General features: G+C 46.6%; 1 protein-coding gene and 1 non-coding gene across 2 annotated transcripts in view; one reads left to right on the top strand and one right to left on the bottom strand.

The window, feature by feature from the left end:
- Positions 1 to 12,804: 12,804 nt before the first annotated feature.
- The window catches only part of TRPC6 (transient receptor potential cation channel subfamily C member 6), a 103,630-nt gene continuing 90,244 nt past the window's right edge, over positions 12,805 to 26,190 (bottom strand). The window contains exons 10-12 of the mRNA XM_075266119.1: positions 14,251 to 14,334; positions 13,929 to 14,004; positions 12,805 to 13,036 (exon numbers count right to left, since the gene is read on the bottom strand). Coding sequence (XP_075122220.1) covers positions 12,897 to 13,036; positions 13,929 to 14,004; positions 14,251 to 14,334 — 300 coding nt within the window. The 3' untranslated portion in view covers positions 12,805 to 12,896. The remainder of the gene's footprint in view (positions 13,037 to 13,928; positions 14,005 to 14,250; positions 14,335 to 26,190) is intronic.
- On the top strand, positions 20,086 to 20,167 carry TRNAS-CGA (transfer RNA serine (anticodon CGA)). Its single transcript has one exon. It is a non-coding gene; the product is annotated as a tRNA-Ser (tRNA).

Genomic DNA, 26,190 nt, shown 5'->3' with positions numbered 1-26,190 from the left:
AAATTTTGATGAGCACACGCTAATGTTTCTTTAGGTTTAAATTTGTGTTTCTGTCCATATTAATGTAGAGGAAAGAAGGTTTCCAAGTATTTTTCCACTTTCCATATTGAGTGTGGAAAGTGTCTAGTTGATAGGCTGTGATAGTGGGGTAATCCTGGGACTTTGTTCTTGTTAGATGCCCCCAGGCGTGCTTCCCCTGCTGTCCCAGTTGCATTCCAGAGGTGTTGGCATCCTTTCCTGGGGTGTCATTGTGGACTTGGTGACTCTCCTTAGTCGAATTGTGGTTTCCCCTGAAACAAAGCATTTTTTCCCCTTAGACTATAATGGGATTCGATATTTGGTCAAATATTGAGGGGCTACTCAAAATGAATATCGAATAACGAATATTTGACTACTCGCTCATCTGTAAGGAAAAGTCACCGATTCACAAATATGTAAAAACAATCTATATTAGAATACAGATTCTTGCAATATTTATGAATGGTGCATAGACACGTAATCCAGTATCCAGCTCTGAACCAATGTAAGATGATGCTGCCACATGGTGGCGTTCTGCAAAATGTCAGGCTTTAGTTTTTTTCCATTTTTTCCACTATTGCGTTAAATCTTCTCTCAAACATAATGCATATTAACAAATGAACAGAATTTTATCTTTAACTGTCTGTTGTCTAGCTTGAAATAGGCCTGACATTCATTTATAACCAAACATGAAATGCAGATGTGAACAGAACCTAAAATAAATATGGAGTATTCTCCCCCTAGTGGATGTATAAGACAGCTACAGCTTTATAACATAAAGATTCAGTATAAAGATTGGGATTCAAAGTCCACATTTACATGCAGTGGCGTAACTAGGAATGGCGTAGCCCCGTGGCGAACTTTTGACATGTGGCCCCCCAACCGACGCTAAAGACCCTGACCGACCAACTACCCCCCCCCCCCATTCCTGTGGGCACTATTATGCCCGATAGAGGCCCCTGCACACACTATTATGCCCCATAGTGGCCCCTGCACACAGTATTATGCCCCATAGTGGCCCCTGCACACAGTATTATGCCCCATAGTGGCCCATGTACACAGTATTATAACCCATAGTGACTCATGTACACATTATTATGCTCCATAGTGGCCCCTGCACACACTATTATGCCCCATAGTGGCCCCTGCACACAGTATTATGCCCCATAGTGGCCCCTGCACACAGTATTATGCCCCATAGAGGCCCCTGCACACAGTATTATGTCCCATAGTGTCCCCTGCACACAGTATTATCCGCCATAGTGGCCCTTCACACAGTATTATGTCCCATAGTGGCCCCTGCACATAGTATTATGCTCCATTGTGGCTCCTGCACACAGTATTATGCCCCATAATGGCCCCTGCACACAGTATTATGCTCCATTGTGGCCCCTGCACACAGTATTATCCACCATAGTGGCCCCTGCACACAGTATTATGTCCCATAGTGGCCCCTGCACATAGTATTATGCTCCATTGTGGCCCCTGCACACAGTATTATCCCCCATAGTGGCCCCTGCACACAGTATTATGTCCCATAGTGGCCCCTGCACACAGTATTATGCCCCATAGTGGCCCCTGCACACAGTATTATGCCCCATAGTGGCCCCTGCACACAGTATTATGCCCCATAGTGGCCCATGTACACAGTATTATAACCCATAGTGACTCATGTACACATTATTATGCTCCATAGTGGCCCCTGCACACACTATTATGCCCCATAGTGGCCCCTGCACACAGTATTATGCCCCATAGTGGCCCCTGCACACAGTATTATGCCCCATAGAGGCTCCTGCACACAGTATTATGTCCCATAGTGTCCCCTGCACACAGTATTATCCGCCATAGTGGCCCCTGCACACAGTATTATGTCCCATAGTGGCCCCTGCACATAGTATTATACCCCATAGTGGCCCCTGCACACAGTATTATACCCCATAATGGCCCCTGCACACAGTATTATGTCCCATAGTGGCCCCTGCACATAGTATTATGCCCCATAGTGGCCCCTGCACACAGTATTATGCCCCATAGTGGACCCTGCACACAGTATTATGCCCCATAGTGGCCCCTGCACACAGTATTATGCCCCATAGTGGCCCCTGCACACAGTATTATGCCCCATAGTGGCCCCTGCACACAGTATTATGCCCCATAGTGGCCCCTGCACACAGTATTATGCTCCATTGTGGCCCCTGCACACAGTATTATGCCCCATAGTGGCCCCTGCACACAGTATTATGCCCCATAGTGTCCCCTGCACACAGTATTATGCTCCATTGTGGCCCCTGCACACAGTATTATGCTCCATTGTGGCCCCTGCACACAGTATTATCCCCCATAGTGGCCCCTGCACACAGTATTATGTCCCATAGTGGCCCCTGCACACAGTATTATGCCCCATAGTGGCCCCTGCACACAGTATTATCCCCCATAGTGGCCCCTGCACACAGTATTATGCCCCATAGTGGCCCCTGCACACAGTATTATGCCCCATAGTGTCCCCTGTACACAGTATTATGCTCCATTGTGGCCCCTGCACACAGTATTATGCTCCATTGTGGCCCCTGCACACAGTATTATCCCCCATAGTGGCCCCTGCACACAGTATTATGCTCCATTGTGGCCCCTGCACACAGTATTATGCTCCATTGTGGCCCCTGCACACAGTATTATGCCCCATAGTGGCCCCTACACACAGTGAACAATTATTATACTCGGGGGTCTTTTCAGACCCCAGAATATAATAAACGGAGTGCGAAGGGGAATACCAACATAAAAAAACACAGTTACTTACCTGTTCCTGGCTCTGCTGCAGTCCTCAGTGGTGTTGGCCATCTTCAATGATGTCCAGGATGTCACATGACCTGGGACGCAGGCCCTGGTTATGTGACATCAGGGATATCACAGAAATAGGTCTGAAACCTGTCTGGAGCCAGGAGAGGTAAGTAACACTGTTTTTTATGTTTTCTCACCTCTCCTGGGCCTCCGCTTATTATACTCAGGGGTCTGAAAACATGTCACGCCTACTCTGGTGGTAGGCAGGGGACAGGTGAGTATGTTTTTTTTTTTATTTTTTTTATTTTATACCTCCTGTTCACCACATGGGTTGCTTAAATTCCCGTTCATCCTCTTTAAAGGATTTATCCAGCTTTCTAATATTGATGGCCTGTCCTTAGGATAAGCCATCAATATTACATCTGTGGGGGTTCAACAGCCAGCACCTCTGCAGATCAGCTTTTCTAGGATAGTGCAGATACAGGTAATGCCAACAATTCACTTGCCATACAGGGTGCAGTGGTGGGTTTAGGCAGTGCAGTGGTGCACATCATATGGTGGGTGAGCAGCATGGCATTATTACTTGTAGCTGCACTGTCTCAGTAAAGCTGATCTGCTGGGGTCCTGTCAGTGGGCTCCTAGAAACAAATCCACTGAAGGGCCCTAGACATCCCAGTCCGATACTGCCTGGGCTGCATTTATGCTGAACAAGATCACATTGGACTTGTAGAATCACAACGCCTCTCCATACGACAGGGCAAAGGCTCTGCAGAGGAGTATTGCTGAGTTCTGTGAGTGCAGTGCAGAGTCGGCTCTAAAGACTCATTTTAAATTTTCATGTATTTACTTGATAAATACATGAATCCCACCAACATCAAGAAGACGAGCCAATTCGTAAATGCCCCGATTCCTATAACTCGACAGGAGTAACATGAGCCCCTGATGATGTGACAGTGGGACATCTTCTGGTTTACGTCACCTCTGAATCTTCTCCTGTTTGGATTGTCTGGACCTATACAGATCTTATGAGATTTATTATCGTAGATGGGAACATCTGACAATATCTCAGCCACTAGTACAACTTTATAAGGTACCTGAGGATTGTATTTCACATTTGCTTAATTTTGGCATCAAAAGTGAATATAAGTCACATCACGGAAAGTTGTTAATGAAAAGTCAAAAGTTTTATGATAATTTACTTGTAAATCTCAGATTTTTATTGAACAGTGTGGAAACTGAGCACCAAGTATTTAGGTTCTGTATATGGTAAGAACATTCATCTCTATAGCTGTTTTGGTTGCAGAGATCCTATTAAGAGAGTCTCTGGAGGACCTGCCAACCTGTGCATTACATAGACAACCTATTGTATTTACAGGACGACGTGTAATGTTTAATTCCACCTTAAGTGGCCGCTGTTAGACAACTGAACACTTCCTGCTAGCTCCTCTTGTAGAATAAGGCTGATTGCTGAAGATCAGAGCAGCAGAATTTACTGGGATCAGCTTATTTTTGGGGTCTCTTATAGTGCTTGGGCCCATGCACACAAATATAATTTTGGTCTGTTACCGTTCCTTTTTCTTAAAGGGGCTCTATCAGCAAAATCATGCTGATAGAGACCCACATATGCGTGAATAGCCTTTAAAAAGGCTATTCAGGCACCGTAAATGTTATATTAAACTACCCCCCAGTTTTAAAATAATACCCTAAAAAAGAATGTGATCTACTTACACATCGTGCACGATGGGCGGGCATTCAGGGTCCGCCGTCTTCTTCACCCACGCCTCCTCTTCCTCAGATGTCCTCGGGTCCCGTCTTCCTCCAGCGCTCGCAAATTGACATTGATAAAAAAAAATGGCCTGGGCGTATGCACAGTAGCATGCGGCTTCTACTACGGCTACTGCGCATGCGCCCAGGCCATTTTTTTTTTATCAATGTCAGTTCGCAAGCGCCGGAGGAAGACGGGACCCGAGGACATCGGAAGAAGAGGAGGCGTGGATGAAGAAGACGGCGGACCCTGAATGCCCGCCCATCGTGCACAATGCGTAAGTAGATCATTCTTTTTTAGGATATTATTTTAAAACTGGAGGGTAGTTTAATATAACATTTATGGTGCCTGAATAGCCTTTTGAAAGGCTATACACGCATATGTGGGGCTCTATCAGCATGATTTTGCTGATAGAGCCCTTTTAATGGATAACACTGTGACCCTTTCTTTGCTGTGTCCCCATACACACGCTCATGTTTTTCACAGAAGAAGGGTAAGGAACCAAGGGTCCACTGAGGAAGAACCACAGTCACTGGTGTGTGCAGGAAAGAGATGAACCGGGATCCAGATAAATACGATTTATTGAATGGATTAAAATACAGCATACAGAACGACGCGTTTCGCGCCTAAAACTGGCTCTTTCTCAAGTGCAAAAAATGAGAGCAGGTCTTGTCAGGTCAGACGCTGTTTTTCACAGGTCCATGGATGCGGGGGATCATGAGCTCAAATGGAAAGCTTAGCACAGGCCTTATGTCCGCTATGCAGTCTAGACCCATCCACCGAAATGTATGGGTCCACCCAAAACATGAACAGCAAATGGATGTGCTGTCTGTTCCCTCTTCTCAAAAACCCATACATGTACACTTTCATGAATATTGTTTTCCAATTCCACCTCGTTCTGATTTTTTTTCCAGGTTCCCAGTATATTGAAGAGGATATTGAATGGGACCATTACAAAGTACAATTTCTCCCACAAACAATAAGCCATGATGTGAACCAAAAAAACAAAAAACAAACTATGGCTATTGGAAGGTGGATAGGATTTAGGGTTAGACCATTCTGCAAAACAAATACTCTTTACTTCCTGATAGATTGTATGCATTTGGTACCATCACTCCTCTGGCAATGTTGAGTTTGTTAGGCCCCGTTCATATGGGGCAAGAGGGGGCGGATTATGATGCTGAATTCACATCATAATGTAGGTGCCCCCCAGGGCTCCGTCCTAGGACCCCTCCTGTTCTCCATCTATACCCTTGGCCTGGGCCAACTCATAGAATCTCATGGCTTTCAGTACCATTGCTATGCCGACGACACCCAAATATATATCTCTGGACCAGACATTACCTCCCTGCTGGCCGGAATTCCAGATTGTTTAGCGTCCGTAGCCTCCTTCCTCTCCTCCCACTTTCTCAAACTCAACATGGAGAAAACAGAGTTTATCATCTTCAGCCCATCCTGTATGGCCCCACCACCTGACCCATCTATCAAAGTTAATGGAACCACAATTACCCCTGTCCCACAGGCCCGATGCCTTGGGGTAACCCTGGACTCCGACTTATCCTTCAAACCACATATTCAAACCCTCAACACCTCTTGTCGCCTCCAGCTCAAGAACATCCACCGAATCCACTCCTTCCTCACCCCAGAAACTACCAAGATGCTCGTCCAGGCCCTCATAATCTCCCGCCTAGACTACTGCAACACCCTTCTCCATGGACTCCCAGCTAGCACCCTCGCCCCCCTCCAGTCCACCCTAAACTGCGCTGCTCGCTTAATCCACCTCACCCCCCGATCCTCATCGGCTGCTCCCCTCTGCCAGTCCCTCCACTGGCTACCCATAGCCCAGCGAATTGAGTTCAAGCTACTAACACTAACATACAAAGCCATCCATACCCTGTCCCCTCCATATATCTCTGACCTCATCTCCCGCTACCGGCCCACACGTAACCTCAGATCCTCCAATGACCTCCTACTCCGCTCTGCCCTCATCCGCTCCTCACACAACCGTCTCCAAGACTTCTCCAGTGCACCCCCCTTACCACAACACATAAGACTGACCCCCACAATCACAGGATTCAAGAAGGCGCTGAAGAATCATCTATTCAGGAAGGCCTACAACCTCCAATAACACTATCACCGCTCCACCATCTGTACAGTCTCCCCCTCTCCGTCTGTCTCTACCCCTTCCCCCATAGATTGTAAGCCCTCGTGGGCAGGGCCCTCTACCCCACTGTGCCAGCCGATCACTGTTAGTATGATATGTACCTGTATATTTTGTGTATTGTATGTAACCCCCAAATGTAAAGCACCATGGAATTAATGGTGCTATATAAATAAACAATAATAATCATAATCCGCCCTCTCACAATGGAGGTCTATGTCTACTTTTTTCCGTGAGCGGCAACATGCTCAAGAAACGAACTGTCCTTTCTTGAGACGGACTCCGTGGCTGAATCAGCCCCAGCACCCGCCTCGTGGCAGCCCTTTCATTTGAGCCTAATCCGGAGAGCCAAAATCCGCCAATCCGCTCCCCGTGTGAGCAGGGCCTTATGCTATAATGTCTGCTAGACTGTAATTCACAACACAACCACCGGGTGTCTTCACATAGACACATATAGCGTATCATTTTGTGACACAATACTGAATATGTGTTGAAATCACGTTATCTTGAAAAGCTTTTCATCTTGTGACCAACATATCAGGACATGTCCAACCATGAGTACAGGTAAGGAAGGAAACATCTGTATTGTTCCTTGCACTTTATCTATAGACAATGCTGTAGCACTCTTATGTTTTACTACTGGCTGGATATGAATGAAACGAATGGCTTGGTCCTTTAATACTGTCCCCGCATCTTATGGTAATAGCGTATCTGACTAGGGGCAGAGTACAAATTACAGGCAGTAACTTACCATTATACAGTCTGTTCTTTGCTGATGAACTGGAAATTCTGCATATTATGTAAAAAAAATTTCATTTGATGGTTATAATGTGAAAATGAGTCTCCAACAATATCCAGATCTAGTCGGTAAGCTATTTAATTTCAGATAGACTTAATATTCCCCCCAGAGGCCATTATCATAAAAGAGTTATAAAAGGCCATAAAACAATTTCAATACGGCCTGAAGTAGAATTTTATTCTATTATGCAAGAGTAGATTAAAAAACATATTTTGGTCGCTGGGAAGAATGGCCTATTAGCCGGAGTAATGAAGGTTCTTATGTATTGTTACAAAAAAGATCAGACAGTTGTGAATTACGGATTAGTGACATACCCATAGACCGCTCTAATGTATCTCCGCCTGCCTCTATATACAGATACAGCTGTTTGTAATAAATACAGATGTCTTTCACGTGCTGCTTCTTTTCTCCTCCATTGCAACCAGGCTTTATCAGTATAACTGCAGCTGCATCTCCCCCCTCCCACCTCAAATACTAATATTCACTGCATGCCACCCAACTGTACTGAATTCAGTGGGACAATCCCAGATTTTGAGTAATGTCTCACTGTCCCAGCCGGTGGACTGTATGCCTTGGCCTAAATCAAATGAGCCGTCCACTGTATCACCATTGACTCATCTACAGTGGTAGCTTGGAAGCACGCAGGGGCCACGTAGTGACTAGAGGTGGGCAACTGGTTTATAATAAAGTGGATGTGACCTGAAGATTGCAAAGTATTAGTTTTTTGGGATTTGTTTTGGATAAACTAAAATGGCTTTCACCCCTTGCATTATGGTAAATTATTATACTCTGGGGTCTCTTCAGAACTCAGAGTATAAAAGGTGTAGTCCCAGGGGAGGTGACAAAAATATACTCACCTTCCGTCACCTCTTTTAGGCCCTCAATGCCGCATTCGGCACTATATCTCTATCCTGTGACATCATGCACACGGGGTCAGCCATAATTGGGCCACGGTGGTGACATACAGTGTTGGCCAAAAGTATTGGCCCCCCTGCAATTCTGTCAGATAATACTCGTGTTCTTCCAGAAAATGATTACAAGCACAAACTCTTTGGTAAGATCTTCATTTATTTTGCTTGCAATGAAAAAAACACAAAAGAGAATGAAAAAAAGGTCAAATCATTGATCATTTTACACAAAACTCCAAAAATGGGCCGGACAGAAGTATTGGCGCCCTCAGCCTAATACTTGGTAGCACAACCTTTAGACACAATAACTGCGCACAACCGCTTCCGGTAACCAGCAATGAGTTTCTTACAAGGCTCTGCTGGAATTTTAGACCATTCTTCTTTGGCAAACTGCTCCAGGTCCCCCCTGAGATGTGAAGGGGGCCTTCTCCAAACTGCCACCAAGAGATCTCTCCCCCTCCCCCACAGGTGTTCTATGGGATTCAGGGCTGGACTCATTGCTGCCACTTTACAAGTCTCCAGGGCTTTCTCTCACCACCATTTTCTAGTGCTGACCTGAAGTGTGTTTTGGGTCATTGTCCTGCTGGAAGACCCCTGACCTCTGAGGGAGACCCAGCTTTCTCACACTGGGCCCTACATTATGCTGCACAATGTGTTGGTCGTCTTCAGACTTCATAATGCCATGCACACGGTCAAGCAGTCCAGTGCCAGAGGCAGCAAAGCAACCCCAAAACATCAGGGAACCTCCGCCATGTCTGACTGTAGGGGGCGTCTTCTTTTCTTTGAAGGCCTCTCTTTTTTTTCCTGTAAACTCTATGTTGATGCCTTTTCCTACTTTTGTCTCACTCCAGCCTGGCTTTTTTCTGTCTCTGGGTAAGAAGTGGGGTCTTCCTGGGTCTCCTACCATACAGTCCCTTTTCATTCAGACGCTGACGCTGGATAGTACGGGGTGACACTGTTGTACCCTCGGACTGCAGGGCAGCTTGTACTTGTTTGGACGTTAGTCGAGGTTCTTTATCCACCATCCGCACAATCTTGCGTTGAAATCTCTCGTCAATTTTTCTTTTTCGTCCACATCTAGGGAGGTTAGCCACAGTGCCATGGGCTTTACACTTCTTGATGACACTGCGCACGGTAGACACAGGAACATTCAGGTCTTTGGAGATGGACTTGTAGCCTTCAGATTGCTCATGCTTCCTCACAATTTTGCTTCTCAAGTCCTCAGATAGTTCTTTGGTCTTCTTTCTTTTCTCCATGCTCAATGTGGTACACACAAGGACACAGGACAGAGGTTGAGTCAACTTTAATCCATTTCAACTGGCTGCAAGTGTGATTTAGTTATTGCCACCACCTGTTAGGTGCCTCAGGTAAGTAACAGGTGCTGTTAATTACACAACTTAGAGAAGCATCACATGATTTTTCAAACAGTGCCAATACTTTTGTCCACCCCCTTTTTTATGTTTGGTGTGGAATTCTATCCAATTTGGCTTTTTGACAATTCTTTTTGTGGTTTTCCATTGAAGATAAATTAAATGAAGATAATAATACCAAAGAATTTGTGATTGCAATCATTATCTGGAAGAAACTGAGTATTATCTGACAGAATTTTGGCCAACACTGTACATGTAGTGTAGTCTCCTGATAACCAGCCATGATGTCCTTACTTTTGGCCAACACTGTAGGTGCGCTGATGTGTGATCCAACCACAGGCTTTAGCGGTGACCCATGGTGCATAACAGGACAGGAGGGCGTAAGATGTCATCGAGGAGGCCCAAAAGCGGAAATGGAAGGTGAATATAAATGTTATTTTATTTTTGTAACCTTCCCTGGGTCTCCAACTATTGTACTCTGGGGACTGAAGAGACCAGAGTACAAAAATTTCACTTCCAGTTCTATCCAAACAAGACCAGACCAAAACGAAGGGGAGGATCGCACCATATCTTCCAATCTGGCCTGGTCATAGGATCACCAAGGATTCAGGATTGTTAGGGTTAAACCTACATCCGTCACATATAGATGTTCATTCCGAAGACACTAGATGGCGCCCTTGCTTACAAATTACGCCCATAGCCAACAACGGGCAGTGACATTTCTATTTTCCTAGTTTTTCGGATCATATATAGGATAAGGTATCGCCGCTTATCTCTGTATAATCATCCCAATGTGAGGCTTATTCATACACTTACATTTCCATGAATTGCATATTATAGCGATATTATTATATTGACGGTAAGGAGAGATTTTTGCTCGGTTTATTCAATAAAGCTTTAATAACTCAATTTTTACAAAAAAAAATACAACTTTGTGTTCTGTACATTGAGCTTGTATGTATAAGATCCATCTTTGCGCTATGTATACAGTAGTATTTGCAGTTTGTAGGTATCTTACAATGATCGGTTATCATACCCTATGTAGATAATGTATATGGCTTTGTCTAGATAAGCATCAATATAACTTGGGGGGGGGGGGCACTATATAATTGGTAAGACTATAATTATCCTACATGATGGATGTCATCACATTCCCGCTGTCTCGTAGACATAATATGATCTAGTCAATGGTGGTTACAATTACGTAAAATAGATATGGTACGGTACGTGTGTACGAGCTGATATACATGATCTTTGGAGAGAAAGCCTTTGAGGATGGGTAAGAGAGTAGATAACGCAGCGCCAATTCAATAACGTTGCCTATACACCTGCACGCTGGTAAAGTGAAGTAGCAGACGCCTCAGGCGGCAACTAATCTCCCTTCAACTTCTGCTGCCGAGGGAGAGTTGTCCCATCTCCATACGCAATAGATATTCGGCCGTTCATCTCGAAATTGACGGGATATACTGACATCTAATCTGTATAGCTAAGACTCCGGACTAAGGTTCCAAGGATCATCTCAACCAACGTAGGACCTACCTGGCCAAAGCAAAAATTTCAGACTTTTTGTGGTCATAGGGTGGACGTATTGGTCTGTTTTCAAGAGACGTCAAAACTGATCAACCTAATGATGGCCCTTAGATACAGACCCACTGGGGGAGATTTCTCAAGACCTGTGGATTCCATGTTAGTCTTGCTCTTGCTGACTCTCCATATTACCAGCTGTCCATGGTTGGCCATTCTTTTCTTTAAACCTGACAACCTAGTCACCATCTAAACTAGGTAGGAGCAAGACCATATGAGTAAGAGTAGGACCAGATTAATAGTCCTCAGGGGATGGTACCATCTATAGGATTCTAGTCACCATCATCTAACATAGATGTATGGTCGGAGCTGGACCATACCAGTAGGAATAGGACCAGATCAATGGTTTTATAAGATGGTACCATCTATAGGATTCTAGTCACCACTATCTAAGCTAAATGTATGATAGGAGCCGGACCATATGAGTAAGAGTAGGACCAGATTAATAGTCCTCAGGAGATGGTACCATCTATAGGATTCTAGTCATCGTCATCTAACATAGATGTATAGTCAGAGAAGGACCATACCAGTAGGAGTAGGACCAGATCAATGGTTTTATAAGATGGTGCCAGCTATAGGATTCTAATCACCATCTAAACTAGGTGTATGGTAGGAGCCGGACTGTACGAGTAAGAGTAGGACCAGATTAATAGTCCTCAGGAGATGGTACCATCTATAGGATTCTAGTCACCATCATCTAACATGGTATGGTCGGAGCAGGACCATACCAGTATGAGTAGGACCAGATCAATGGTTTTATAAGATGGTACCAGCTATAGGATGCTAGTCACCACTATCTAACCTAAATGTATGGTAGGAGCCGGACCATATGAGTAAGAGTAGGAGAAGATTAATGGTCCTCATGAGATGCCACCAGCTATAGGATTCTAGTCGCCACCATGGAGCAGGACCATACGATCAAGATTACGACCAGATCAATGGTCCCCATGACATGGCACCATCTATAGGATTCTTGCACCTCATCCTAGCCTTGCTACTGCTATCTTCTCCCTAAGTTGACTTTTTGGGGATTCCTATAGCTGTGGAGACTGTGAGCAGGTCCATCATGGAGGAGTTTCTTCTGGAAGGACATGGGAAATAAACAATGGTCTTGCCACTCAATAAGGCAAAATGTACACTACTGATTGAACAGCACACGGATGATATCCGTGCCGTTCCGCCCATGCCTCTGTGGTCCCATTCATTGAGTCCATTGGGCACGGTCTGCAAAACGGAAAGGAATAGGACCTATCCTGAGTTTTACTAAAAACTCACAGTCCCATACAACGGACCGTGAAAATACACTGAATACAATGAATAGGCCAAGGCTAGCACACTGACTGTACATGAGGCCTAACTCCGTAAAAAGAGAAGAGCGACTTGTTGCAGAAGACAATGAGGTGAGCTTGGGTCCATCCCAAAGATGAGGTTCTCCATCAGAAGACAGGTCAGTATGGTGAGCTAAGGCAGCGAATATGCCAGGAGGAGCGTTGCCAGGCCTATTGTCCCACTATGATCTTTTGGGGTCCATAGATAATCTTTCTCCAAGTTTTCGAATAAGTTCTGCAAGATCCTCGGTGTTGTGAGTCTTTTCTTCGAGGAGCTCATAGCGGAGACTTGAAATATCTTGTTTTATTTCCTTGAGCTCACCTGTAAAAAAACAATGACGTGAGTTCTGTCTTCTGCCGATACAGACCATGATACGTACACAGGTCAGCCATAATATTATAACCATGTAGAACTCCCTCGTCTTGGTCTCATCTGGTGGACTCCACAAGACCTCTGAAGGTGCCCTGTAGTATCTCACCCCAAGACGCTGTCAATGGATCCTTTAATGGGGTTTTTCCAGTCTAAATAATTGATGACCTATCCTACAGACAGGTCATCAATTAAAGCTTGGCAAAGATGAGGGGAAGAAGTTGTCATGGTGCTCAGGGCCGGATGGAGAAATAAAAAGAAAAGTCAACAACTCCACTGAGAGATGCCGCCATCTGTAAATCATTGGTTCTAACTTTTTTGGTCTTGGGTAGGATTGGTGTCTACCACTTTAGTATATGGTCACTGTATGGCGTTACTTTGTATGGCGGCTTTTATTTAGCACCAGTATGGTGGTATTATTTTATCACTATATGGTGGCAATCCATGGTCAAGATCTGGGGTACATATTTTTAGGGGAACATATATCTTTTTAGACTATTACAACACCACTGGGCACAGACATCCAAGCAACACCTTCCACTAAATATTATGTCCAACCATAATCTGGCCCTGGTTATGTCCAATCCGATAACCAGTTTGATTCAGATCAAACTGGATTTGGCCAAAATTTACCAAACGTTTTGGTTAGAGTCCGTCACTGTCATACTCTGGGGTCTCTGCTTCCGAGTTCTTCCTGACGTCACGCACCCCAGGGTCACCATTGGGTCAAAGTATCATGACAATGGCGTGCACCAAGTGACCACCATAGGGGTGCATGATGTCAGCCAGAGGCCTGGAGGAGGACACCAAGGCACTGTCAGAGGCGACCATGATGCCAACTTACCTTCATTGACTTCATCGCTCTCCTTGTCGACCTGAGCTTTCAGCACGTATCGTTTGATAAGACGCTTCATTATTTTCTGTAAGGAAGAAAAAATCTTAATAAAATTTATGCAAACCGTAATAAGAAACGCAAAACCAGTCCTTAGCCAGCAGCCTTGTGCGCTACAGCCCCCATTCCTCCATCATTGCAGGGGATGAATGACTTCTTGAAGGCCTTGTGTTTGCATAGAGCAAAAACCAATCTGAAGGAGCAGCGCTGCAGTGTAAAGCATCTCTGAATCTACAAAGGCTCAAACACAGTATAATAGGAGCAGACAACTTACCTGATACCTGGTGGGTGGGTGACTTATGTTGTTTAGGTTTCCATCCTCAGAACTTCGTATACTCGAGTGTTTACTGTGACCAAGCTGCAATTTAATGAAACCCATATACTATTAATATTATTGCATAGAATACACAATACATAAGGTGAATCATACAGCATGGACCATTATGTCTAATACCAGGCCCGTAGCTATCGGGGGTAGAGGTCACAGTCACATCTGGGGCCTGGAGGAGGAAGAGAAGGAACTGTCAGTCCAATGAATACCCATCGCCATGATGGACAGGACTCATGGCTGCTGCTTCAGACTACGCCTGGTGTAGTCAGATACTTCCTCCCTTCCACCACTAGGTGGCAGTCACACACCGCTGCTGACTTATATACCGTCCATTCCCATTCAGCCTCTTGATAAATGACAATAATGAAGATTATTAATTTATTCAATCACTTTGCCTGTCTGCAGAATAATATTATCAGTAATTACTGTCCGCGACATTATCCAATCCTCCACAATGGTCTGTATCTGGAATACGCCAATGCTAAATAACTACGTCAGTCCTCATTAATACAAACCACTTACATACACATGAATAGTCATATATCCGAGTAACATGTTACATCATATACATGTACACTATACACTCATTCACAAAAAAATAACCCACCCAGAGAGAGAATGCAGATACGTCTCTGGCAGAAATGTAAATCACTACAGCTGTGGTCTGGTTAGATACTGCGGCTTGCCACAAGAGGGCGTGAAAGTGATTCCCAGCTGTCCTATAAAAAGGCTCTCAGAGGCTACTTTTGGGTAGTGTACCTTATAATGAGAGAGGCTCTTGGAGGCTACTTTTGGATAGTGTACATTATAATGAGAGATGGTTGAGTTGGACATTCCTCTACAACACACTTGAAGACTTTTTGGGAACAGACAGACAGAACAGGCTCTGGACGGCTCAGACCACCAGTAGAGGATCATTTGATCTGACAAGTGTGAGCTGCTCCCAGTTTCCTTCTCCACCATTCTGACACAGGGGGCGCCTTCATTACACAACCTTTCTTTATTAATGAATTCAATTTGAGCTCAGGATACGGTAATTGTTGGATTCAAGTATGGAGACCTCCTGGCGAGCGGTTCAATCCTTCCTCTCCTGTGAAGTGACATATTGCCCCAACTACTGGTGAGATGATAGGTGAACCCGTCACCTATAAGGAGACAGTCGGTCACCCCCAATAGTGATATAAGGGAGACTAACAGCTTATGGCCCGGGCGTCACATCCTGTGGCTGTATGTGTCGCCTCTCATGGCAGGGTGAACAACTGGTATTTTTCAGCAGGATAATGCTCGCCCACACATAGTAAGAGTCTACCAGGAATGCTCGCACCAGATTGCAGCATTTCCTTGGAACCAGCTGGAACGCCATATTCGGCAACCTACAAGTAGGATGGATCTACAGCCCCAGCGGCAACATCTGTGGGCAAATGTATCACCAGATACCACAAAGAACTTGTATACCTCCATGTCCAAATGTATCACATCTTGTATCCAGGTTAGAGGTGACCCAAAGGGGTACTAGAGCCTCTGCCCAATTGTACAGGTTTCCCCAGTAACCTTTCCTTTATCACTTACATATATCTTATATATTACATATATACATTATTACAGTCACACAGAGCGTGTCATTCCATTCCAACAACTACTTCTTGGTGCAATATTCTTACGGGGGCGTTGCATGCAGGGTTTTTCTGTCCGCTTGAGAAGTCGGACATCTTCACTTGTGGACAGGGAACGGACGGGCATGGAGTGCAAAAGAACGCACCCGATGCCCATTGAAATGAATGACAGGTGTCACGGACACAACTAGTGTCCGCTCCTAATGTCCGTGACAGATTTTGAGCGGACACTAGGAGCGGACACTACCTGTCGGACACAGACGGTAGTGTGAACACTTAGTGCACTTTTCTCACCCAACTTTGCAGGAAATTACACCTGGTTCCATTGATCTAAATGGGTGCACGTTGCAATCCTTGCACGGTGAGTGGTCAAGGTGATGCCGCGCAGGGGAAAAATTGTGCAGGTCAGACTACTGGTTATAATATAGTGCAGATATAGCCTAATGATACGCCATTGCTTTAAAAATTAGTAACACTCCTTCTGGCAGAAATGGAAGCTAGTGTCCATTTCCAGATGTCTCCTTAGATATAGCGGTAGACGCTTGTTATATTTCCGACCACTAGGTGGAGGTCACACATCACTTTATATACTGCACTGAGTATATTAGTGTGCACTGGACCTCATCGACGTTTGTGTTGTATTCAGCGCCATTTAGATGGGTGTTCGGATTTATTGCCCCTTACCAGTGAGCGTGCCGTCATATATCACAAGGCACGAGTGATCACAGCAGCAATGCAGGACATAATAGAGAACATATTGTATGTATACATTACATTACGTTACTATGCTTTATTTAGGGCCTATTAGCCAAGCAGGTGGTAACACTGCATGACATAAAGTACATAGAGACCCCGCCCCAGAGGAACCACAGTGTTACCACCTACTTGGCTAATAGGCCGTAATTTACATCAATAATAACCGGGCTTATATCTTTGGAATAGCTGAATGGATTTGGATAAATAAAATGCCAAAATGCACCGATCTGAATAGGCTTTTCAGACTTGGTGACAGGTCCTCTTTAGGATACACATTTGTCACGGATTTGTGGGAGGATTCCACTCTGAATCTGCTTCTCATCGCAGCGGGACGCTAAAATCTTCAGAATTCATTTTCATTTTCCACCATGTGAACATACCCGTAAAATCAGACAGGCTGAAATATCTAATGGCCCGAATTTACAGCATCACAGATCCCTACAAAGCTGCTGGTTCGGTTCAATGAATTTGTGGCCATAACACAGATGCTAAAATGCGGACACGGTCGTTTGAGCCTTAGTTGTCATAAAATACATGGCATGTCACTACATTTTCTGTATTTGGATGAACCACTAATTTTTGATTCTTACTTTAACCCCTTCCCAACATCAAGTTTGAAAAATATTTTTCAAAATATATAAAAATTTAAATCAGGCCCATTTCCCTATATCATATATTAGGCATTCCCATGTCCGAAAACACCCTTACTATAAAATATAAGAATAACTAGCTATAACCCGCAACTTCGTCGGCGCCCCCCTTGCGCAAACCATCTGCAGCGCGGCCCGTGGGCCCCAACACCCCTCTACTTGCGGCCAGCGCGGTCCCTCCCACAGAACGGTGGGCTGGGACCCAACGGCCACGCTGCTGCGCTTGGGGCCTTCTCCTTTTCCCCCACCCGCACCCCCGGACCTCCCCTTACCCCTCATCCGCGTCCCCAGCCCCCTTCTCCCCCTTACCCACCTGTGACCCCGGTTACCTTCTCCCCCCCTGTTCCCATGTTCAATTGGGGCCCCCCTACTTACCTTCTGCCCTCTGGTCCTAATCCCCCCCCCATAACCCCCAACATCTCCTTCAAACCTTCTCCTTTACCACACAGTGAACACTGTAAAGATAAATCCCATATGAAGCGCTGCCGTTTTTTTTTTTGGGGGGGGGGGGGTCGGAATTCCACCCCGATCTGAATTTTTGCCAGATTCCCTATTTTCGCAGTTTTGAAATTTTCTTTAAGGTATTAAAACACATTAAAAATATATAAATTTGGTATCACAGCAATCGTACTGACCCGTAGACTATAGCTAATGTGACATTTGTTCTATATATTGAACGCTGTAAAAATAAAACCTGAAAGAAAATTACGCAATATTGTGATTTTTTTTTCTAATTTCACCCCAATCTGAATTTTTTCTAGCTTCCCAGTACATTGTACGGAATATTAAATGGTACCATTAGAATGTACAAATTGTTCCACAAAAAATAAGCTCTGTCTATAAAGGTAAAAATAAAGTTATGGGTTCTGGAAGGCCCGAGAGTCCAAAAACCAAAAATGTAAAAATGATAAATGGCATGGTGGGGAAGGGGTTAATGGGGTATTCCCAACTGGCTTGTTCAGCAACCTGCATGCTGTGTGCTCTCTTCACTTTCTGGTTTTCTCAGTACATTGGTGGGCGGGGTTTCACTTGCTGTCTCCCAGGCAAAGCTCTGCTATCTCTCTTCATAGCAGTACATGTTTGCAGTCAGTAATGAGGGATTGGTTGTACATACATTAGCACAATATCACTGGAAGATGCACAATATGAAGCTGATGTAGCAGAGCTGGATTTGATTGTGTAAGCCGATGGCTGGTCAGGTAATGGAGAATGGTACATCTCACTCAGACTACTAAGGTGGGTGAGATGAGAAAACTCCAGAAAGAATATTTCTCAGCAGATAACTATTGTCTGCTGAGGGTTATTTCAAAGTTCCGGTTACTGGGCTGGATTTTTAGGAATGACAGATAGGATTGGTAGTGGGACCTGTCATTCCACCCCCCTCCAGTCCACACTTTGGGGATGTTCCGGCAGCGACTCAGCTGCAGAGAGTCTCCTCGTCAAGGAGGCTTAAGAAGCCAGCTCCAGCAACAACACTTTGGCAGAGCTTGGCTGGAGTGCCAAACAGCGAGGTTCATTTTTTTTGGAGCTGTGTCCTGAATTATTCAACTGGCTTTTGATTTCTGTGATTCTAGGTGAGGTAACCTATTCTGTGTTTAGTTAGAGCCTAGACGGACATGTATTTATTTTCGTATTGTTTCCTTTTGTTGCTACACTACCTTTTTTGAGTGACAATAAAACTCTATTGTTTTGGACTAAATAAACTGGACTTGTGTGTCTACGCCACCCCACCTAGCAACCCCAGACCCTGACAATTGCAATAAACTCAGTTTTAGGTCTGTGTTTACATACAGAGGTAACAGACTCCTTATCAGCCAAATTCAATTAAACCCACTGATAACTAGAAGAGCCAGAGATAAACAGCTCAGAAACACAAGCACTCACCCCTCTCCTTCCCTATTTGAGAGCAGAAGCTCTGTTCCCTGTCGTCCTCAACAGCGGCACAATGTGGGGGTATTTCTGCCCCTGTGTGCTGGTAGGACAGGCGGATATTTAATTAGCCAATCAAATGCGTGGCAGGCCCTATAAGAGGGCACAAGAACCTCCCCTCTGCGTGTTTTTTTCTGTCCTGTGTGGACAGAGGACAGGTGGGAGGACTTGTGTCCTCTTTGAGAAGCTCAGCAGGATCACTCACCTCCTGAGCGGTTGTTTTCTTCTTGTCACCTTCTGTGCCCTGCGGGGAGAAGGTGCTTGTTAGCCATGTGTGGCTACCCCCCTCTATCCCCCCTGCCCCCCCTCTCCTCCGCTTCCCCTGCTCCTTGTGACTTACCTGACATTTTGGTGAGAGTCCGGGGACTCCGCATGCCGCCTCTGGTGGCCGCACGGACTGCCGGCGGGTGGAACCACACTGTTGTGTATCCTGTTCCCCGCCGGCCGCTGTAAGCGCGCACTTCCGGTTTCGCCGGAAGTATCATAGCGCCATGGCAACGGCCTGGCGCTGGCGGCCGCTCACTCAGGGAAGATTCAGGCCTTATTAAAGGCCGGAAAAGACGGGGAGATGTGGGGGTAAGTGCCCGTGTTAAGGGCCTCTTGGTGAGGGGGAACGTATATCTTTGCAGACCCCTGATTACAGGGTTAGTTGTCTGGGCAGGTTGCCTCACCTGCTTTGATTGTGGCTCCGCCCACTTCCAGCCGGCCAGAATTAAGAGGCTGGCTGGCCTGGTGTCAGAGACCTTCCTGCAGTATCTGCTGAAGGCGTGCGATTGTGGTGTTCATTGATCTTGAACTCTTTTCCAGTTTGCAAACTTTATTGGGAACCGGCTGTGATGGCCGAGTGGTTAAGGTTTTGGACTCGAAATCCAATGGGGTCTCCCCGCACAGGTTCAGATCCTGTTCACAGCGCCAGCCCGGCTAGCTCAGTCGGTAGAGCATGAGACTCTTAATCTCAAGGTCGTGGGTTCGAGTCGCACGTTGGGCGCCAAGTCACCTCGCTGTCCGGTCTACTGGACCTGGTAAGATTTACCCTTTTTTTAAAAGCTGGTATGATGTCATGGTGACAGTGTTGCATGGTCTATTATCTCTCTCTGTAGGATATGTCATCCTCTACTACCCCTCCTGGGGATGGTAGGAGGAAAACCTCTTCCAAGAGGAAACATCTTTCCTGCTTCGATTGCGACACACCGCTCCCTGATGGTAGGTAGCGGCTTGAAAGGTTGTGCCCTGCGGGGTACTACTGGTCCTATAACTTGCCTATTTTCAGGCTATGAGTGGGCCCGTTGTCGCGGGTGCAGAGGTCCTCCACCTGTGGAGCCCTCTCCCAGAGATATGATGGCCTGGGTCAAGGAGATGGTGAGTTTTGGGCATCGCTTGGGTAAATAGTTTTTCCCTTGCTTGTACTCTCCTTTTTGTTTTGCAGGATGATTCCCTCAAAGGGATCCATTGCACCTTGTCTCAGCTCACCAGGAGACCATGCTCTGAGCTCCGTTCCTCGTCTCTCCCCCCCCCCTTGTAACACCTGCGGGTGGCAAAGGATGATTCCTCCGAGGACGACTCAGTTATTCCAGCAGAACTGCGTTCCATTATGAACAAACGGGCAGGCTGCTGAAGTCCATCCGGTCTACAGTGGGCCGAGATGTTGACGGGGAAGCCTCCACGTCTGCCTCTGGGGGACATATTGCCTTCCATGCGGACGCCACGCTGACCGACCTTATGGTGAAAAGAGTTCATAGGGCTGCAGATTATTTGGCGGAATCCTCCTGCCATCAATTAAAAATCTCCGCCAAATCTATGGCGTTGTCTACTGCGGCCCGTAGACCCCTTTGGCTAAAGCCTTGGCGGGCAGATTTTGCGTCTAAAGCAGCACTCTGTGCTCTCCCCTTTGAGCCGGGAAGGGTGTCTGGCCAAAGCTTAGACGCCATTATGGAGGGATTAGCTGAAGGTAGGGGAAGGTCCCTACCTCAAGCATCCAGGGGCAGACGTGCTCCCTCTAGAGGCAGAGGTTCTTCCTCTAATTATAGACGCCCTTCCCAACAACGGCGTTTTAGATATCGCCCTAGGGGAGCTGGTCGTGGCGCTTCCAAGGAGGACACCAAGAGGAAGCCTGAGTTTTGACGTGGGGCAGCTCCCTGTGGCCCCCCTTCCTGGGAGGACGTCTTTCCTCCTTTTCCAGAGCATGGTTCACCCATATCCAAGACCCATGGGTGTTGAAGATCATACAACACGGGTATCACATCGACTTTCATCTTCCACCTCCAGATCGGTTCGTTTCCACCCAAACTCTTCCACCTTCTCAGCAGGCCAGTCTAGAAGCCTTGGTTGCCGAATATGTTACCAAGGGCGCCCTGGAGAAGGTACCAGCCTCAGACCTCGGTCTGGGAGTCTACTCCCCCGTCTTTCTGGTCCCCAAGTTCACCGGGGGCTGGAGGATGATAATAGATCTGAGGTACCTCAATCGGTTTATCAGGAAGAGGTCATTTCGAATGGAAACCGTGGATTCCGTGGCTGTGTTTCTTCAGCCAGGAGAGGTGATGGTTACCCTCGATTTGAGGGACGCCTATCTACATGTCCCCATTGCTCATTTCCACAGGAAGTTCCTCAGGATTGCCGTCGCTATGGCCGGCCACAGGGAGCACTATCAATTCACAGCTCTGCCATTCGGCATCACATCCGCCCCACTGGTATTCACCAAGGTGATTTCTCCGGTCGCCGCGGCCCTCAGACTTCAGGGTCTTTTCATCGTCCCTTATCTAGACGACTGGCTACTGAAAGCTCAGTCTCCTGCTGCCCTCCTCCAGCAGCTCAACCTTGCCATCAACTTCCTACAGGAGTTAGGATTATCAATTGGGAGAAGTCCGAAATCGTTCCATCCACCTGAAGAAAATTCCTCGGATTTATAGTGGATTCAGAAGCGATGCAGATCTTCCTCTCCAGTCCAAGGAAGGAAAGAATCCAAGCCAGTGCACGATTCCTATTGCGCACTTGGCAGGTAACCATCCGGACCGCCATGAGAGTCCTGGGCCTGATGTCATCCTCGGCCAGGGCGGTGCCTTGGACTTTATGGCATTTGCGTCCCCTGCAGATGGAAGTGTTGAGAACCTGGAACAGGTCTCCACGGGGATTGCACAAGAAGATCTGCCTTTCTCCCGCTACCCGTCTTTCCCTCAGATGGTGGATACACCTGAAAGACGGAAGGTCCACGGTCCCGACAGTGTGGACCCTGTTGACAACAGATGCATCCCAGTGGGGATGGGGAGCCCATTGTCAAGACAAAACTGTACAAGGACGATGGAGATGTCCGGAGCTGGGGTCATCCAATCTCAAGGAACTCAGAGCAGTGTACCTGGCCCTAGTACACTTTGCCCCAGAATTGAAAGGCAAGTCTGTCAAAAACCGGTCAGACAATATGACGGTGGTAGTCTATATAAACAAACAAGGGGGCACCAGGTCACCAACCTTGCTGAGAGAGACGAATCTCATATTTGCCTAGGCGGAGAAGAATCTGGTCCAGTTATCCGCTGTTCACATAAAGGGCTCCCTGAACATAGTAGCGGATCAGCTGAGTCAGGGTATTACCGTATCAGGAGAATGGTCTCTCAATCCAGACGTATTTCAACAGATCGTCCAGAGATGGGGTCTCCCGGAGGTCGATCTTATGGCTACCCGACTCAACGCCAAGGTGGGGACCTTCTGCTCTCTGTACCAGGAGGACAATCCCTTGGCGGTGGATGCCCTGTCCATCCCATGGAGGTTCAGGCTGTTTTACATATTCCCTCCAATTCCAATCATACCGAAGGTATTGATAAAAATAAGACAGGACCAAGCCTCGGGAATAGCCATAATCCCGTTCTGGCCAAAAAGGGCTTGGTTTGCTCAGCTCATACAAATGAGTCAGGGCATATATTGGAGGCTTCCCCCACTCCCAGACCTGGTAACCCAAGGAGAGCTGAGATGCCAGGATCTGAGGAGACTCAACCTGACAGCCTGGAGGTTGACCAGTCCCTATTGAGAAATAGAGGACTGTCACAAGCCGTCTTGAAGACCCTATCCAGCGCCAGAGCAGATTCGACTAACAGGAACTACCGTCGAATAGGTAACATCTTTAATGCCTGGTGTCTGCAGCATCAAGTGGACTCCACCGATCCCCCTACGGAGGCGATCCTGGACTTCCTTCAAGACGGACTAGACAGAGGTCTTGCTGCGGCCACACTCAAGGTACACGTAGCGGCCCTGTCCGCCTATCTGGGGAGGCGTTTGTCTCAGGATCCTTTAGTGAGCACCTTTATTAAAGGGGCAACTAGGCTGAGACCGGTGGTAAACACCCCTGTCCACCAATGGGACCTTATTCCGGTCCTGAACGCCCTATGTGGCCAGCCATTTGAACCTCTGGAAGAGGTCTCCCTCAAGTCGCTAACCGGCAAAATGGCGCTGCTATTGGCAGTCACACCTGCCAAACGCGTTAGTGAACTACAAGCTTTGTCCGCTGAAGAGCCATATACCACCTTTTTCTCTGACCATGTACAGCTTAGGTTCCTCCCTGGGTTTCGTCCCAAGGTGCCATCTGCTGTAAACAGGAACCAACTGATTTCCCTTCCAGTATTTTTTCCGTTCCCTTCTTCTGCTGAAGAAGAAAGATGGCACAAGCTGGATGTGGTTAGATGCCTGCAGATCTACTTGCAGCGCACTCGCCCCTTTAGGTGGACTGAAAACCTGTTGGTCAACTACACGGGGAAAAACAAGGGCGCCAAAGCCGCCAAAGCTACAATATCCCGGTGGGTTACCGAGACTATTAGAGTCGCCTATACCGCCCAAGGGCTGTCGGCTCCATCTTTCCTTCATGCCCATTCAACCAGGGCAGTGTCCACTTCACGGGCAGAAAGAAGTGCTTTGTCTGTGGACCAAATATATGCAGCTGCCTCTTGGGCATCTGAATCCACCTTCATTTGGCATTACCGCCTGAAGGACCAAGTGGCAGATTCCACTGCCTTTGCCCAGACCAGTTTAAGTTCGGTCATGGGTTTGTCCCACCCATCTTGGGGACCTGCTTGCTATATCCCCACATTGTGCCGCTGTTGAGGACGACAGGGAACGAGTGATTATGAAGATAATCTTGTTTCCCTTAGTCCTAACAGCGGCACAAGATTTCCCACCCTGGGAATCATATCTTATGTATAAAACTGTATATAAATGTAATGGAGGTATTTTTGTATTTACACGCAGAGGGGAGGTTCTTGTGCCCTCTTATAGGGCCTGCCACGCATTTGATTGGCTAATTAAATATCCGCCTGTCCTACCAGCACACAGGGGCAGAAATACCCCCACATTGTGCCGCTGTTAGGACTAAGGGAAACAAGATTATCTTCATAATCACTCGTTAGGGTTCATTCACACAAAGTAAACGCACGCTCATTTTGGAAAAATACATGTGTAAAGAATACACGTGTAAAAATCAGACTCCCATTGTCTTCAATGACATTTTTTACACGTGTATTCTTTACTTGTGTATTTTGCCAAAATGAGTGCGCGTTTACTTTGTGTGAATGGACCCTTACTTGTCTGTGGTAGAGACATAAAGAGCTCAAAAATACAAGCTCAGCTCCCCTCCCTCCCTGAGAGCAGGGAGCTAGTCACTTGTGGACTGAGGAGATAAGCTCATCACCAGGCCTGGAAACGCAGTGTAAACAATGAAGTAAATAAATTAAGATAGCAGCTAAACAAAGCAGTTTTGATAAAGCAATGCATTTAGGAAAAGTCTTAAATCCACATAAACTAGAAGTATAGATAGGATACTTGAGATGGCACTGTCTTTAGTGATAGCGGATGTACAACCTTGGTCTGCAGTCCTATGCAGTGGCGTAACTAGGAATGGCGGGGCTGACTGACGCAAAAGACCTCAACCAACCGACCCCCCCTGCATTTCTGTGCACACTATTATGCCCTATAGCGGCCCCTGCACACAGTATTATACCCCATAGTGGCCCCTGTTCACAGTGTTATGCCCTATAGTGGCTACTGCACACAGTATTATGCCCCATATTGGCCCCTGTTCACAGTATTATACCCCATAGTGGCCCCTGCACACAGTATTATCCCCCATAGTGGCCCCTGCACACAGTATTATACCCCATAGTGGCCCCTGCACACAGTATTATGACCCATAGTGGCCCCTGCACACGGTATTATGACCCATAGTGGCCCTTGCACACGGTATTATACCCCATAGTGGCCCCTGCACACAGTATTATACCCCACAGTGGCCCCTGCACACAGTATTATACCCCATAGTGGCCCCTGCACACAGTATTATACCCCACAGTGGCCCCTGCACACAGTATTATCCCCCATAGTGGCCCCTGCACACAGTATTATGCCCTATAGTGGCCCCTGCACACAGTATTATACCCCATAGTGGCCCCTGCACACAGTATTATACCCCACAGTGGCCCCTGCACACAGTATTATACCCCATAGTGGCCCCTGCACACAGTATTATACCCCATAGTGGCCCCTGCACACAGTATTATACCCCATAGTGGCCCCTGCACATAGTATTATGCCCCATTGTGGACACCCAAAAACAATTATTATACGCAGCGGTAGCAGCTGTCGCCAGGCCCCCTAATGTCCCGGGCCCCGTGGCAGCCGATACCGTAGTTACATCCCTGGTCCTATATAAAACTGCAGGTATCATATTATACGGACGCTTGAGCTCTTTACACCACCCTGAGGTCACTCCTTAGGATATTATATAACTCTATGGAGACAGACAATGGTGACAGATTCTCCGCAAATCATTTCCATTGATGTATTTACCAAGCCAAATGAAATCACTTCTAGCCCTGAGATTCGGCTGTGATGTGCACCATAGACGGAGCCTCCTTTGTTGTGTAATTTACGGTATTATAATACTCATCTTTTCACGCACCGCT

Source organism: Leptodactylus fuscus, chromosome 2 (assembly GCF_031893055.1).
Source record: "Leptodactylus fuscus isolate aLepFus1 chromosome 2, aLepFus1.hap2, whole genome shotgun sequence".
NCBI classification, from domain to species: Eukaryota; Metazoa; Chordata; class Amphibia; order Anura; family Leptodactylidae; genus Leptodactylus; species Leptodactylus fuscus.
This window is presented reverse-complemented; position numbering and strand designations above follow the sequence as displayed.